Here is a 16,431-nt window from a genome sequence, read left to right on the forward strand (position 1 = left end):
GATAATTCCCAGTTTTTTCAAACCTGTAGTGTATGACATTCTTTCTTCTGTGTAAAAGAAGATATTTAGACAAAATTTGTTTTTTGGTCCATTCAATGACAGACAATGGTCGCCAAAACTATTGTGTTACCAACATTCTTTAAAATAACTTGTTTTATGTTCTGAAGAAGAAAGAAAGTGTTTGTATGCACGTGTAACAATATGTCCTAACTACACGTGACGCGACGCAGCAACACGCGATAAAAGGTATATTTTCCATGTTAATAAGAGTTTTTGTCCTAACCAGCCGCGACGACGACACGTGACGATTCTACTTTAGAAAAGGTTTATTTTTCTGTGACGTCGCGCTGGAACAACAAACACAAAGTGTGGCAATGATAATCTCAGGTACTGTTTATGTGGTTTATTTAATGTTAAAAGCGTGTAATGTGACTTTGAATATATCATTTAGTGCTCCTAGCTTTGTAGCTGTAAAAGCAACCATGGATAATTCACCTCAGATCTTGAAATTAAACAAATGGAAACAAGAACGTTCAAACTGTGAACAAACAAGTGTATTGGGCAATTCCACGCAAAACTGTCACATCCAATACCAAGGTATTTAGTTGGCGTTATGGATGTGACAGTTTTGCGTGGAATTGCCCATTATTTGACAAAGATTGTTTTAGTAACTCAGTAGCCTATGTATTTGAATAATGTTTAAATGGTGTAATGTGAATTTGATTATAGACTTAGCCATTTTCTTGCGATTGCCGTCAAGATTACTCTCTGGTGCTGTGCACTTGCCATGAGACTCCGCCCACACGCTGGTCTGATTGGCTGTGGGTTTTGATTGATTTTGATGCATCTCGCAGTCGCATCGCGTCTAGTGTGGACAGAAATTATTTGTCGCTGGAATCTTATTGCATCGCGTCTGGTTAGGACATGGTGTGAGATAAAAGCTGGGTGCACTAATTGCATTGCAATTGCAGTAAGCTGTCCTTGCTTTATTCTCTCCCAAGGGATGAGAAGATTCTAGCATTTGCACGGAGCGCGTTCGGTTCTCAAGGAAATAGGAGGCACTCATGGCGATGCATTCATGGTAGGCTCTGTTATTGCTTGATTCTCTTGAGGGATAAGAATCTAGCATATGCACAGAGCACATTCGACACTCAGGGGGGATGAATGTTTTTTGATTGTGATGCAACTCTCAAGACTCCCTCTGTTTCATCACCTCCCTCCCCAAATGGTCGGGTCTTGAAGTAGGGATTTGCTCCCCTTTGGTATGGTGCTGCTATAGGTCTCTCCAGATGATCAGTAGAGTAATAAACTAATAGAGTTGGATCACCTATGGCTCCCTCCTTGTCATTGTAGCATTCTATAGTTTAACCATTAACTATTGTCCTGAAAAAGTGCCTTTACTCAAGACAGAGTATGAGCTGTTCTCCCCCAGTGATCTGGGGTTTATAAGTAGGGCATAGATCCCCTGTGGTCTCCTTGGGGTTGGCATAGAAGAACAAGGAAGAAAAAGAAAGTGTGCACATACTTAATTTGTTCTTGTGTGTCAGTTAGTGTGAATGCGATTTGAGACTCTGGGTGACTTTCAGCAATTCACAAATACTTAATGACTGTGATTCTCTAACCTGAGAGTGTCCGGTCGTTTGTGTTTTGTGGTGTGAACTCTGCTCCAGTGTGGCTCTCAGGACGCTGGCCCCTGCATGGAGCTCCATTTGGGCACCGACTTTGCTGTCATTCCAGTTCACATTCACACCTGCACTGCTGTTAAATGGAAGCCCTGCTCCAATTGACAGAGACAGAAAAATATTACACTCTACGACACAGCCATAACTAGAGTCTGCTAATGCCGCTGAGTATACTGTACCTGCGGAACGTAGCCAAGGGAAAGTGTGAGACAGCTGGGTATGAAGACTTCTGCACCCATGCTGTGTCATATTGCTGCTGATGTTCACACACAGTGACTCTTCCATAGCAACTACACATAGTAAGACACTAAGTTCTTCTCCAGAGTTCCTCTCATGCTGACGAGTCACTTCCAGTCCATATACAGAATCATCCACTACTAGGGTCAGCTCTCCTGCACCACAAACACACAACAACATGAGAGTATCAAGCACTAACATGTACATATTAGACAAACACATACAATAATAACATTTTCAAACTATCTTTCAGTAACCACATAAGTTACTGATCGAGTGCTTTCCAATTAGACCAGGATAAGAATGGACATTATTTATTATAGATTAACATATGACAAATATAATCACAAAAAAAAAAAAAAACTGACAAAGGTTAGGTAACTATGTAGGGGGTACAAAAGACAATTTAGTTGTGGAAGTAAGGTAGATTACTCTCTGAAAGTAACTGTCCATAAGTCATAAGTCGACCATAAGTCGAAATATATCTTCCCCTCAAAAGAGGTGAAAGCAACTCCCTCATACCTCTACTGGAGTGCTTAAAAGATATTAAGGCCTGGATGGCTTCTAACTTTTTTAATCTAAATGAAGATAAAACTGAGGTCATTTTGTTTGGACCCAATCGGGCCGATGATATTCTTCCCGTTGACCTGGGCAACAACATGTGAAACCCATAGTGCCAGCAGCCATGTCACCCTGTAGCCCAAGACTGGTTGCCCACTGAAGCTAAGCAGGGCTGAGCCTGGTTAGTACCTGGATGGGAGACCTCCTGAGAAAACCAGGTTGCTACTGGAAGAGGTGTTAGTGAGGCCAGCAGGGGGTGCTCACCCTGTGGTCTGTGTGGGTCCTAACACCCCAGTGTAGTGATGGGGACACTATACTGCCAAAAGAGCACCGTCTTTCGGATGAGACGTTAAACCGAGGTCCTGACTCTCTGTGGTCATTAAAAATCCCAGGATGTCTTTCGAAAGAGTAGGGGTGTAACCCCGGCATCCTGGCCAAATTTGCCCCTTGGCCTCTGTCCATCGTGTCCTCCTAATCATCCTCATTTACTGATTGGCTTCATCACTGTCTCCTCTCCACCAATAAGCTGGTGTGTGGTGGGCGTTCTGGCGCAATATGGCTGCCGTCGCATCATCCAAGTGGATGCTGCACATTGGTGGTGGTTGAGGAGATTCCCCCCTTCCATGTAAAGCGCTTTGAGTGCCGAGAAAAGCGCTATATAAATGTAATGAATTATTATTATTATTATTATTATAGTCACAAATTTGGGTGTCAAAATAGACAAATAACGTTAGATAAATAACGTTGTTAAAACCAGTTTCTATCACTTGAGGCTTTTATCTCAAATTAAACCTGTCTTATCTCTTAAGCACTTTGAGCATGTGATTCATGCTTTTATTTCAACTCGTTTAGACCACTGTAATGCACTTTACATTGGCGTAAACCAAACCTCTCTTTCACGCTTACAGTTAGTACAAAATTCGGCCGCACGCCTGTTAACCGGAACTCGCAAGCATGAGCACATGACACCAGTCTTGGCCTCGCTACATTGGCTCCCGATCCATTGTAGAATACATTTTAAGATCTTATTGTTTGTTTTTAAATCACTTTGGCTCCTCGCTACATCTCAGACCTCGTACAAGTTTATACCCCCTCACAGTCACTTAGGTCTATTGATCAACTTCGGCTGGTCGCTCCAAAAACCAGGTTAAAAACCTGGGGTGACAGCGCTTTTTCAGCTGCAGCCCCTAAACTGTGGAATGAGCTTCCTCCACAGGTCAAATTGGCCCCAACCCTCGAATCTTTTAAATCTCGTCTAAAAACTAATTTGTATTCCCAGGCTTCTACCCCAGCATGAGAACTGTGTGATTGTATGTTGATTTATGTGTTTTATGTGTTTTATATGTTATTATGTGCTTTTATGTTGTATCCTTTGTTCAGCACTTTGTAAACCTTAGTTTTTTAAATGTGCTATATAAATAAACATGGAATGGAATGGAATGGAATGGAATGGAATGGAATGGAATGGAATGGAATGGAATAAGTCGGGGGGCCAAAGGGGTCAAAGGACTTAGTGAAAATAAATGTTTTGAGGTGCATTTTGAACATGGGCAGGGATGGGGTAGAGCGGACGTGGAGTGGTAGACTGTTCAAGAGTGTGGGAGCATTGGCAGAGAAAGCCCTGTCCCAAAAGTCCGCAACCTGGTGTGCAAATGGTCATTTGCACACTATTAATGAATATATGTGCCAGCGTATTACAGTAAATGCATTGGCACATTGATCTTGGACTTACCTTCAATTAGACCCTTTGACTGAGTTAGTACTCCAACCAAACTAGCTGAATTAGGTAAAGCAATGAGATCTCGTATTGAATTGACAAGATCCCCTGAAAGAGACAGTCGCAACTGATCATGTGGTAGAATTCCACTCAAATGAGCACTAAACATCTCCTCTTCCTTTTTTACTGTACAATGCAAGAAAAAACTAGAGAGAAAGAAAAAAGATAGAGGCTGAAAACAAATGATAGGTAATAAAACAATCATGATGCACAGTGAATACAGTATGTCTTGTCCCACAGTACGACAGTACTGTTATCAGTTTACCTTTCCGAAGAAGAATTAGCAGCTATATGAATACGACCATCAGAAGGGAGCCCTGGGAATAAGGCCTGATGAAAGCCAGCATGGATGCACACATCACTAATGCCCTTTGCCACCTTGTTTTCTTGAGTAAAGTGAAGTGTTACATTTTTTCCATCTGCCTTCAGGCTGATAGAACTGCTGATGTTTCCAAAAGGTGATACTGTTATTTCTGCATGTGCCTGTAATGTCATGAAAAACAAGCAAAGCACTCAATATCAGTTCATGCATTCATCAACAGAACTATGCTCAGAAATATGCAATAAATTACTTGCAAAAGAGCACTTTTCAAGGTATTTACATGATAATTCTTGCCGTCAATGGCTATTTTCCCTTCAGAGTGATACTCAAACTCGCTGGTGTTCTTGTGACTCCTGAGCACTTCAAGATCTAGGCTGACAGAGTTCGGGAAATCCAGCTGAAAAACACTCTTAACTTAATTCCACTGAAAAATTGTAAAGGTGCAACAAAACATTGCTGTGAAAAACTCTTTGCCTCCCATTTGAATTTGATTCTAAGGACGTTTTCACACCTGTAGATAATTTGCTTTGTTCAGAAACAGGGATCAAAACTGCTACAATTGCTGCAATTTCTTCTTGGTTTGATTCACTTTCACAAGGCAACATTTCTAAATAGACCAAAAATATTTAATAAAAGTAACGTGCAAGTAAACTCTCCTCTTATTGGTGCACTTCTACTGTATGTTCCAGGATTCCACTCATTGCTATCATCCTACAGAACGGATAAACAGCAGCTCTGTGGGCTTGTTGTGGCTTTCTTTGTTGCTGTTGTTATATTACTTTATCATTTTGAGCAAGGATCAAAGCTTTGTTGGTATTTTTATGTGTTTAGGTCAGTTGTTCTGAAATCTGTTCATCTGAACAAATTTCAAGAAGGCATTTCACTTCGTCTTTGCACCAGGTTAACCCACGATTCATTTTGAGAGGCATTAGCAAAACAAATTGCTGCTTTTCACTGAATGTATGTTACCCATCATACAACGGGGTTTGTTGGTCCCTTGGATCGGATTGCCTTCTCACCACAAGGGAACTGCTCCAAAGTTTTCTAGCAAGCCGAGACCACCTCGTTCAGGCAATTTCTAACCATTTTTTTTTTTTAGAGCGGATCAGAGCATTTGACATTTTCATATATGGCTAAATTAACCAAACTAAGGAAGAAAAAACGTGCCAGCAGGATCTGAAACAAATGCTCTAAACGAGCCACGTGTGAAAACGCCCTAAGAGAGCAACCCTGCTAACAGGGAACATTCTCATAATTTTGGCATAATGTTCTCGCAATGTTCTTTCAAAGTTATGAACAAATATTCTTCCAGTAATGTTAATAGAATGTTTGTTCAATATTATCTGGTATTAATTAATGTTGTAACTATGGTGTCATTATTCACATACATCAACAATCGGCAAATGAAATGCAACAATGGTGACATGCTTCATGCCAGCATACACAACTTTTGCATGGCTCCAATGCATTGGAGCATGAATAAATTATACAGCTGGATTCTTTTACTATTTAGATTTGAATATTGTTTGATTGTCACCATTGTTGAGGTTTGTATGATAAGTGTTGATGTCTAAGTGTGTCTCAACTTTTACACAAGAGGCTGTACTGGCTTAAATAAGGCTTTTAAAAACTTATTTAAAAAACTTCAACATCTAAGCCTCTCTTAATCTCAATAAGAACTTTTGTACATGCATAAAATAAATAAAGACAATCTGGACTGTAATAAGTGAAGATTGAATGCTGTGGGTTGTTTAATCCTCTGCTGAGATCTTGAGAGATTTAATATCTTCTTTTTATTTTCAGTTAATTTCATCTAAAGCTGTAGCTGGAAGTCATAGTTTACTGTATATTCTTGTTTCTCTTTCCTTCTGTGATTCTGCTTGTTAACAGCAGATGTTTGAATGTTTGAAAGAATGTTTCAGGAACATCACACTAACCTTTAAAAAAAAAAAATCCATAACCAAAACAGAATGTTTGGAAAATGTTCTTAGAACAAAAAGTTGTTAGCTGGGAATTACTTTTTTACAGAGCGACAGTAGGTCTTATTGTTGAGTTTTTGTTCATGAAGGGTCACTTTTGTGGATTCATTTGTTTGGGTTGAAGATCTAATGATGTTCAGTGTAAAAATATGCAACAATACAGAAAATCATTAGGAGGAAAAAACACATTTTCTCAACACTGTACTGTATATTGTAAAGGCAAACTTTGAAGTTATTTTGCATGAAGGTAAACTAGAACAGAATATAATTAACTAGAGACTTGCTAACTTGATGACAAAGATTAGAGGGAAGTTAAAGTAAAAAAAGAATGTGCTTGTTTACCTGAAACAGCTGGGACAGGTTTGCTTTCATTGTAATACCTTGCTGAGATGATTTTAGGTCATGAAGTTGTACCTGACCAAAGGCTGCAAATACTTCCTCTTTTCCAGTCCACAACCTGCCCTGAATTTCATGCACATTCTTCACAGAGAGGTGAAGTTAGCGCATTCCCAGGAACAAAGACAAAATGTAATTACATTTTTTTAAATTATGATCCTATATATGACTTAAAATTAGACTAGCCGTACATTATTTAGGTGTAATGTGGCACTGTTCAGAGATACATAAAATATCTCTGCTTGCTTACCTGTTTGTTTTGGACTGTGACGCAGATCTTTGAGTCTTGAGGAATTCTCTCAGTGCTGAAAGACTGGACTATTGAGGAGCACACCTGACAAATAAACCATATTATACAACATTCAACCAATTCATTCAACCAATTTATTCAAAAACACTGATTCATTCAGAAATTAAACAAATGTCTGTGTAAACAATCCTGCTACTGGAGGACCAATATCCAGTTTAGCTCCAACCTTTCCCAATAGACTTGCCTAGAAGTTTGTAGTAACCCTGAAGTCCTTGATCAGGTCCGTTTAGTTAGGATTGGAGCTAAATTCTGCAGGATAGTGGCCCTCCAGGAGCAGGACTGGACACCACTGGTCTAGTAAGTCCACATGGCTACATTATTAAGGTTTCTGCCCCCTTGTCACAGCACAAATATTCTGCTAAAATGAATTAAAAAAAAATACTTTATATTAAAAATCTCTGTTTTTACAGACTTTCAATGAATGTTGCACAGTGAATGATAACTGTCTGTGGTCTACCAGTGGTTTAATAATTAACAGTTTATGTGATTAATCGACAACAATACAAAAGAAAATGTAATACTTTCATGCTGATTTTTTTTGTCTTGCATTGCTCAATACATTTGGTTGAGCTCAGAGCAGATTCATTTTTCACCAGTTCTTTTTCATGACTTGGAATGTGCACAAAGGATTGTGGGTAATTAAAGGATGTGAAGGATACACTAGGATTGTAACAGCCCATAGTTCTGTTACTATTGTATGGTTTATAGTTGGTTGCCATCCTACTACCATCCACTAGGGGCTCTAAGCTGCCCACCTCTAGCACAAAACAAGGTAAAGTAGTAGAGGAAGTGAGTGTTGTTTAGATAGGAGGAAGCATGGGGTGCTTCTCAATACTCAATTTGATGCTTCCTTGGCTGCGTTCCAGTCCACTTTTAGACACGCAATTGCGAACTTCCCTAAGCACTTCCCCTCGGGGGAATCCCTGCCGCCATTTTGAAGTGTGTTTAATTTTGGAACGAGGGAAGTTTATATGGACAGACCCTCGTTCCCTCGATTTTGACTGAGGGAGCGAGTCTACTTCATATGTACACTTCAGGCACCTATATGTCCCACAATGCAGTACGATTGTGACGTCACCACAGATCTCGTCTAATCATCACCACAAAAAACAACTCTATGATATAATAATTATAATTTTTTTAAATTTAAAACAACCCAAACACACCTATTTGGATGCTGCATTAAACAAATTATTAAAGGGAATAAAAAATAATAATTAAAATAAACTCCATGGCTGATTCCAAGTGATCAAGAGCTTAGGACGTTCCAGTTCAGCCCATTGCAGTTTCCGCCAGTAGTGGGCACTCGTGCAATGTAAGCAATAATGTACATCCGAGTGAACGAGACGAAGGGAAGTTAGCGAGTGAAGGGCATGACAATTTTGGACTGGAACGCAGTCCCTTGTTTCCTCGCTCCTCCGTCCTCCAGCCTATGACCCGGAAACCGATCGAGATCAGCCATCTTGAATGACATCTCAATTCTCTAATTGCACCACGAGGAGGTGAGGAATGAGGATTGAGAAAGCTTCCAGAGGAGCTATGAGCGAGGATGCACAGGTGTATCCTATGCAGAAGTCTTTCTTGTCGAGAAGCCTGCTGCATGTATGAATTCTACTCCCCCTTCACATGTCTCAATAATTTTAATTGATGCTTTCAATAAACCATATGCCACACCTATTTCAACAGGGCATCTTTCTTTATTATTATTATTTATGAATTTCTTAAATAATCAAACTTATGACACAGTGTGTAGAAAAAGTTTAGACTCACATATGGCTGCTGTGGTCGAAAACCTAGAGTCAGGATGTGAATGGCCTTTTTGTTTCCATGGACTAGAACCTTTGACTCCAAAGTGTAAACCTTCTGATGTAGATCACTTGTGAATGTCTCCTGGAGGATGAGACTCTGAGGGAGAAATTTGAATGGTTGTCTGTTGGAAGAAGCAAAAACATAACTAAACATGCTTATAGATATAGTGTATTACAGTGGTTAAAATCAGTGCATTATTCCTCATGCAGTTGCCACTATCATCACAATTCAGTTGTTTTCATATTCTGGACAGACCTGAAATTTAGCTTCCATCTTTTCTGATAAACCCTCCTGTCCTTCCGTATCTCCTCTATGGCACCCTCCATCTGTAGCTCTGCATAAGGGTTTTTGAGATCCGACAGGGTCATTGTCGTCGTCAGAAGCCTCTTCTTTAGCTTCTGCTCAGAGAGAAAACACAGTCCAGAATGGCTAACTTTCATGCAAATTCAGGTTTGGATCAGTGCATATTTTGGAAACATATTTAAACCTCAAAAGCATGAAAACATGTTTTCTGGTACCTTATCCAGAGTACTGAGAACTGCAGAAATATTGAGGTCCCGCTTGCCATAGCCTGCACTTATTTCCAGAGTCTTCACTTGCTTACCATTGCCAACAGAGATTTCCCCATGCAAGGCTGGTGTCCAGGCTGTGCTGATGGAGTATGAAGCATTAACTCCACGCTTACCCAGCATGCTCCATCCATCAACCTGGAACGATACCAGTACAATTAAGATCATGCACTTTTCCTGAAGCTGACCATCTAAACATTTCTAAGGCTCAAGAATGAGGTAGCTTGACAGAAATACAGAAAAACTGAGTGATTTAATCAGGTGTTGAACAGAAGGTACACTCACCTTGATATAACTGACCGTCGGTGTGAAAAGGTGTAGCTGGACTTGCCTTTCTTTACCCCTATCCTTGAAGACACCCTCCAGTGTAACACTTCGGATGTTGACTAGTTTCCGTGTGGTGACCTCAGAGCTAAACTGAGTGATGCCACGCTGGGGCTGAGTTAGTTTTTGAGCAATGTAGACATAGAGCCAGGGTGTATCCATGTTGAATGAACCTGTGGACATAGTGATTCACATAGTTCGAAATTATATATTAATTTATACACAATTTATTTTCATTCCAGACGTTTCATTAACTTAATCTTCTTCGATAAAAAACATTTATTGAGGTGGGAAAAGAAATGTGATTTCAGGCTCAATCTTGATTGCGTGTGTGGGTGGGGGTTTAAGTTAGATTTTTTAAATATATTAATAATAATTTGGTAATTTTAAATACTTTTGAGTCATACTCTGCCCCCCAATAGTGGGCTCAATGGTCTAAATAAAGTCAAACTAAAACACGTAAAAACAAAATTCAGTCACTGGTGGAGGCTGTGATCGGAGATGTGTTTTTTGGGGGGTTTCGGAGATGGAATGTAGACGTAAAAGCGATTGAGCGATTATGGACTGTAAAAAAAGATCTCTGCTTTTGCTTGGAAAAATTAAGCCAAAATGTCCCAGTAACAGTTGTTGCTGAGTATGTCTTTCGGAGCCCAAGTCCGCACAGTAGTGATCCTGCGGTGGAGCCACGACATCAAGGTCACACCCACAGACTCAATCGCAAGCACAGCTGTCAGTCACGATTGTTACACCCCCTTTTTATAACTTATTGGGAAAATTAACACTTGAACATATGTCTTTGTGATAAGAAATACATCAAATGACAGAGCTAAAATGGAGAGCTAAAAGACCAAATCTCATACGACAAATTCCAGTGCCTCACATCCCAATCTACTTACTTAAGTGAAAACTTAAGTTTTCAAAAATGAACATAACTCTCCTTGACAGCCTCTGAAGTCCCATTTAGCCACTTGTTAGCAACCGTCTTTTTCAAGACACGTAACAGCTTAAAAAAAAAAAAAATCACGAGTTGGGTAATACTGATGTATTTTATGTCGTAGAATAAAATGTGAAAGTGTCTTGAGCTTGTGTTCACCACAGACCTCATTTCAGCCATTTCACCAAAACCCCAATGCCTTCGGGAAGATGGAACCAGAAGTGCTAAAATGCTAACTTGCTTCTGCGTTTAGGCCTACAAAGTGATGTCATACCAGGTATATGACATCAGAATCCCGGAAGACTAACTCGCTAGTGGTTCCTTTGAGATTTTCCTTTAAGGTTTTATACAACGTAAATTACAGCAGTAAACGTCATCATGCTGAAAAGGTAAACTCAGTCCGCTTTTACAACATCGTTATGGTTATAATTGTGCTCTTATACACTTTTACATATTCTAACTCAAACGTTCTGGGAAAATGTTTTAGATAAAAACTGAAAGAGTTGTGTGAAGTTTAGTCATGGTGACGTTGTATTCGTGGGACCGTGGTGTAGTTGGTTTATAGCCTACCTTTAGCTTTTTACTTCTGCCGACTGCATTTAGGCTTAAAAATTCATATAAGTTGTGTTCATCTGTGATAATTATCTTGATTTACAAAATGTGGAAGTATCATTAACTTTTGTTGATCACACAGCTTGTTTTTAGCGATAATCCAAAATCCTATGGAAAAATCCTATTTGGTTTTGGTCAAGGGAACCAGCGTTATGCTAACTGCCGGTTGGCCTACAAAGTGACGTCATGCCTGCACCACTTTATTGTGCTGGGTTTTCCTAGTTCCTGCGATGCGAACTTGCCAAAAAGCAGTTACTTCCGCCAATGGTTCTGGTTGGTGACCATCAAGGGAAAATATACTTACACACCTTCCCACTTTTGAAGGGTGGTCTTTGACACATCCTTCCAGTGGACACCAGCTACCAAAGGAATTTGATTGTTGTAATTGATTTTCAGGTGGGTGCTGCTCTCAGATTTTTCTTTTTTGAAATAAGAGTGGAGAAGCTGAGTTCTGTAATTCAGTCCTCTGTCTAGGAGTCGCAGGCTGAGCTGGAAGAGTCAGTATATGTTATTATTATGAGACACAATCGTAGAAGATCACAGCATAAACATGTCATAATATGAGATAGCACATTTGATGTACACATTCTAGATTCAATTGGAATGTTTTAGTTAATCTGAACCTCTACAGCATAACTGGTGAGGCCGGGTCCAGACTTGTTTCTGAGCGACTGATTGAAGAGAATCCTGTGTTTGTTGCTGCTCTGGTTCCACTGCTTTCCATAGCTTATATCAAGCGATGACTGAACATGGATTGGGCTCCGTTCATGTCTAAGGTGAATCTGTTGGTTGAAACATTCAGCAGGTTTCCATATTTGTTATCATCATAAATCAGCATAGTGTGCATTGTGCAATGTGCATTACACTGTGGGTACAGTACTAGAAGTACCAAGCCAGTACTAGAATCAATTATGTAAAGCTATTTTTGTCCAGATCTATTAATTTTTTCAAAAAATATTTATAAAAATACAATTCACACATACAATCAAAACACAGCTCTTCTATGATGAGCATGTTTTTAACTTCTGAAATAAAAATTCATCAAAACATAAAACAGGAAATTATATCATAGAGTGGACCCCGGAAACCCCATATGACCAAGGTCATATATGTCAAGGTTTACAAGATTCATATTACAAAAATTCTGATAATATCATCTTTTTAAGGCAATATTGGTTCAGGTTGTAAAATGTAATTTACTGTGACTCCTTAAAAACTTAATGATATTTATAAATTAATAATTCATGATATTTGTAAATGAGTTTTTTGAAATATATACTACTGATCAAAAGTTTGGGGTATATTAGTTGGGCTATGATTTTTTAAATGGTTTTTTTTTTATGCTCTTAAAAGTCTCTTATGCTCATCAATGCTGCATTTATCTGATCAAAAATACAGTTATACTTTATAATAAGTACACTACACAGTAATAATGTAGTAATGGTAGAAAAATAGAAAATATACGTTTAACGTTTAAATACATCAGTTTGTGTTATGGGTAGGATTTGGGGATATAATATACAGTTTGTACAGTATAAAAATGATTATTTCTATGGAAAGTGCCCATTAATCTTGGAATCACCATGTGTGTGTCTGTGCTTAATATATTTGTAAACTAAGGAATACTTCATATGAATTCAATTAATGTTACATAAAAGTTGGTTTAAAGCACTTAATTACATTTTCCGATTTTCCGTGACCTAAGTGAGAACTATTCACTCCTAATAACCATTACTGACTTTGCTAATGGTTTAGAATACTGAACATCACTTATATGGTAAATAAGTTGTTAACAAATTAAAAACTCACTATTTGTATATAGTTTATTAAAATATTAGCAATGTAGAGACAAACTATTAACTATGAACTAATAGTTTGCAAATTATTTGTAAGTACTTTATGACTGTATACTTATTAAAAAGTGTTACCAAAATATAGTAAAAACAGTAATATTGTGAATTAATATTACAATTTAAAATAAATGTTTTCTATTTAACTAACTTTTAAAGTTAAATTTATTCCTGTGATGGTAAAGTTGAATTTTCAGCATCATTACTCCAGTATTTAGAGTCACATGATCCTTCAGAAATAAGTCTGATATGATGATTTACTACTCAGGAAACATTTCTTATTATCAATGTTGAAAACAGTTGTGTGTTGTAGAAACCATGATACATTTTTTTTCAGGATTCTTTGATAAATAGAAAGTTCAGATAAACAGTTTGAAATAAAAAAAAATCTGTATTTTTTATCCCTTTATTCACATCAATGCTGAATAAAAGTTTATTAATTTCTTTTGAACCTTCAAACTTTTAACTTTTTTTTACTTGATGGTTACACCACGTAGCATTTCTCTTTTCATTTTTCTTGAAAATGGTTAAAAAAAAATATATATATATATATATATATATATATATATATATATATATATATATATATATATATATATATATATATATAAAAGAAAACTCTAAAAGAAAATAGATATTACCTTGTGGTTTAGGTTGATGAAGTGTGAACAGTGGAGTTCATGTGTTGCTGCAATACGGTACGTCTGTACTGGGTCCGACTCGCTGTGAAGGTTCTGGTTCATGAGACACTCCTGCATGTTCTGTGAATCCTCTGAAAAATATATAACTGAATGAATGTTGTGTTCTTCTCTTGAACTGTTGCGTTTTTTATCGTAGAAATGACTTACCTTGTACACCATACCTAACCCTGACAGCAGAGCTCCACTCTGGGCCCCTTTGCTTTACTAACCCAAGAACTCTGATGCTGACAGCGCTAGGCAAAATAAACCCGGCATCTATAGAATAATGTCTCTGGCCATCTTCCAGACTTCTCTCCAGCTGCACTGTGAAGTGAAGCAGAACATAAAGAGCTAGCAGCAAATCATCATATCACTGGTCCCAGAGAAGTAACTATAGAGCACAACTGTGTGGTTCTGGAAATATAAATTCCATTCAATTTGTAACTTTGCAACTACATGTCAACTAACTCTTATTAGAGTATTAGTAGACTGTCAGTAGACTGTTAGGTTATGGTTAGGTGTTAGGGTTCGGGTAAGTAGAATTAGTTGACTTGTAGTTGCCAAGTTACTTATAGTCAGTAGAATATCTGTTGGGGGACCATCAAAATAAAGTGTTAGAAGATATTAAGCAGACAGTCTACTAATACTCTAATGAGAGTTAGTTAACATGCAGTTGTAAAGTTACTTATAGTTAGTAGAATGTCTAAAGTGGACTATCGAAATACAGTGTTACCAAAGTTTTGTATTACGCCATTCGCAATGCTTCATAGGATGAGTAGTTCAAATGATCATATACTTTATTACTTTGAAATTTGTATGTTGTATCATGCTTAGAATTCTACATTGACAAATCTTTTGAAATGCCTAATGAAGACAAATGAGAAAGTGAATGGGGAAAAAAGACTTCTGGGACCATTAAAAAGGTGATCACTATTAGCAGATTCTTGCCTGAGAGTGATGCGTCCTTATTGAAGACATTTTTAAGCAAGGCCTGTATTATGAACTTCCGGCTGCGAGCATGTGTGGTGTTGACCGAGAGGGAGAATGGATGTCCATCTGCTACTACTTTGGCATCAAGATGAAAGTGGGCTCTCGTCTCTGAAGCAAGATTCGCCATCTCCAGTAATCCCTTGGGCACAATGGTGAATGATTTAATGAAACATGATCTTGAATAAGACAGGATTCTTGAATAATACAGCACAACAGCTTTTCTTGGGACTTTACAAAGCAAATGTTCTTCTCACTTACCTTGATAAAATAATGGTGGATGTTGTCAATCAGTAATTCGATTCTGCCTGAATGTTGGTTGTTTAATTCTTCAAGCTGCGCTGTGAAAAAAAAGATGAGAAAACATTCACAGTAACTATTTCATACGATAAATATTGTGTTTGATGCAATTGTATCATGTTCTTGTGTGAAAGCAGCCTTTAAATATCCATAAGGAAATCCATTTTTGAAACCTTGAATGAGAATGTTTTTCAGGGGATGTATTATTTTCAGAATCAGCCTTTTCGGACTGAGATTGACATCCAGGGACACATCTCTGGGGATAGTGGATTGTGGCGTGCCAAGAAAGAGAAGCAGAGTGGCTTCCAGCGGCATCCATGAATTCCGCTGTTAAAGATACACAAAAAGCCACAGAAAGCACAGAAACAGTGTTATTTTGACCTTCTTAACCTGAATGGATTGATGTAAGGGTCACCATGATTTTGCCAAGTAAGACATGTTCCTGGATCAACATATTTAAATCAGAGGGAAGTGATAGGAAAATTACTCCAATGTAGAAGCCCCTAACCCTGGTTGTAAGCCTAAACTCGACATAAACTTTTCCCTCAAATCTGATTGGTTGATTGGAATGTTGTTTCAGGATCAACAAAGATGTTGATCCAGGAACATGTTGAACTTGGAAAAATCCTGTACACCCTGATGTCAGATATCTTGCCTACCTGGGGTACAAAAGTATAGGCCGCCTCCAAGAGGTACTGGTTGAGACCTTTGTCCAGTTTTTGGAGTCTGAGAGTAAAAAGAACTGGGCCTAGTGGTGGGAAGCCTTTTCCCATCAATGTCAAAGGATAAGTGACATCAGAGCATAACTGCCATCCGACCATCTTAGACCCTGCAAAAAAAAACAAAAAAACATAACTATGTCGACACCAAGCGGATTGAACTTCTTTCCATGAAAAACAATGTAAAGGTGTAGCTAATGTTGTTTTTAAACAAACTCACATGTTTTAGGAGTGCAAGTGTTCTTCTCCTTGAGATTTCTTGTAGCCATGAGCTCCTCTTTACTGTCCCCGCTCACACGAAACATTCTGGAGCTGTCTCGACAAGGATAATGTTTACATGCATTAATTTTTGTCATTCCTAATGAATCCAATTGAATAAGCAA

At 38.2% G+C, this 16,431-nt stretch overlaps 1 protein-coding gene across 1 annotated transcript in view; it reads right to left on the reverse strand.

The window, feature by feature from the left end:
* LOC309500529 (uncharacterized protein) overlaps positions 1-16,431 on the reverse strand; it is a 67,613-nt gene that overhangs the window by 36,251 nt on the left and 14,931 nt on the right. The window contains exons 20-39 of the mRNA XM_082172139.1: positions 16,269-16,360; positions 15,989-16,158; positions 15,503-15,656; positions 15,291-15,370; positions 14,991-15,171; positions 14,211-14,366; positions 14,004-14,134; positions 12,136-12,294; positions 11,821-12,001; positions 9,928-10,139; positions 9,592-9,780; positions 9,329-9,471; positions 9,035-9,194; positions 7,205-7,288; positions 6,901-7,038; positions 4,860-4,976; positions 4,523-4,740; positions 4,213-4,403; positions 1,862-2,074; positions 1,623-1,774 (exon numbers count right to left, since the gene is read on the reverse strand). Coding sequence (XP_082028265.1) covers positions 1,623-1,774; positions 1,862-2,074; positions 4,213-4,403; positions 4,523-4,740; positions 4,860-4,976; positions 6,901-7,038; positions 7,205-7,288; positions 9,035-9,194; positions 9,329-9,471; positions 9,592-9,780; positions 9,928-10,139; positions 11,821-12,001; positions 12,136-12,294; positions 14,004-14,134; positions 14,211-14,366; positions 14,991-15,171; positions 15,291-15,370; positions 15,503-15,656; positions 15,989-16,158; positions 16,269-16,360 — 3,121 coding nt within the window. The remainder of the gene's footprint in view (positions 1-1,622; positions 1,775-1,861; positions 2,075-4,212; positions 4,404-4,522; positions 4,741-4,859; positions 4,977-6,900; positions 7,039-7,204; positions 7,289-9,034; positions 9,195-9,328; positions 9,472-9,591; positions 9,781-9,927; positions 10,140-11,820; positions 12,002-12,135; positions 12,295-14,003; positions 14,135-14,210; positions 14,367-14,990; positions 15,172-15,290; positions 15,371-15,502; positions 15,657-15,988; positions 16,159-16,268; positions 16,361-16,431) is intronic.

This window comes from Leuciscus leuciscus (assembly GCF_965113295.1).
Source record: "Leuciscus leuciscus genome assembly, chromosome: 6".
NCBI lineage: Eukaryota > Metazoa > Chordata > Actinopteri > Cypriniformes > Leuciscidae > Leuciscus > Leuciscus leuciscus.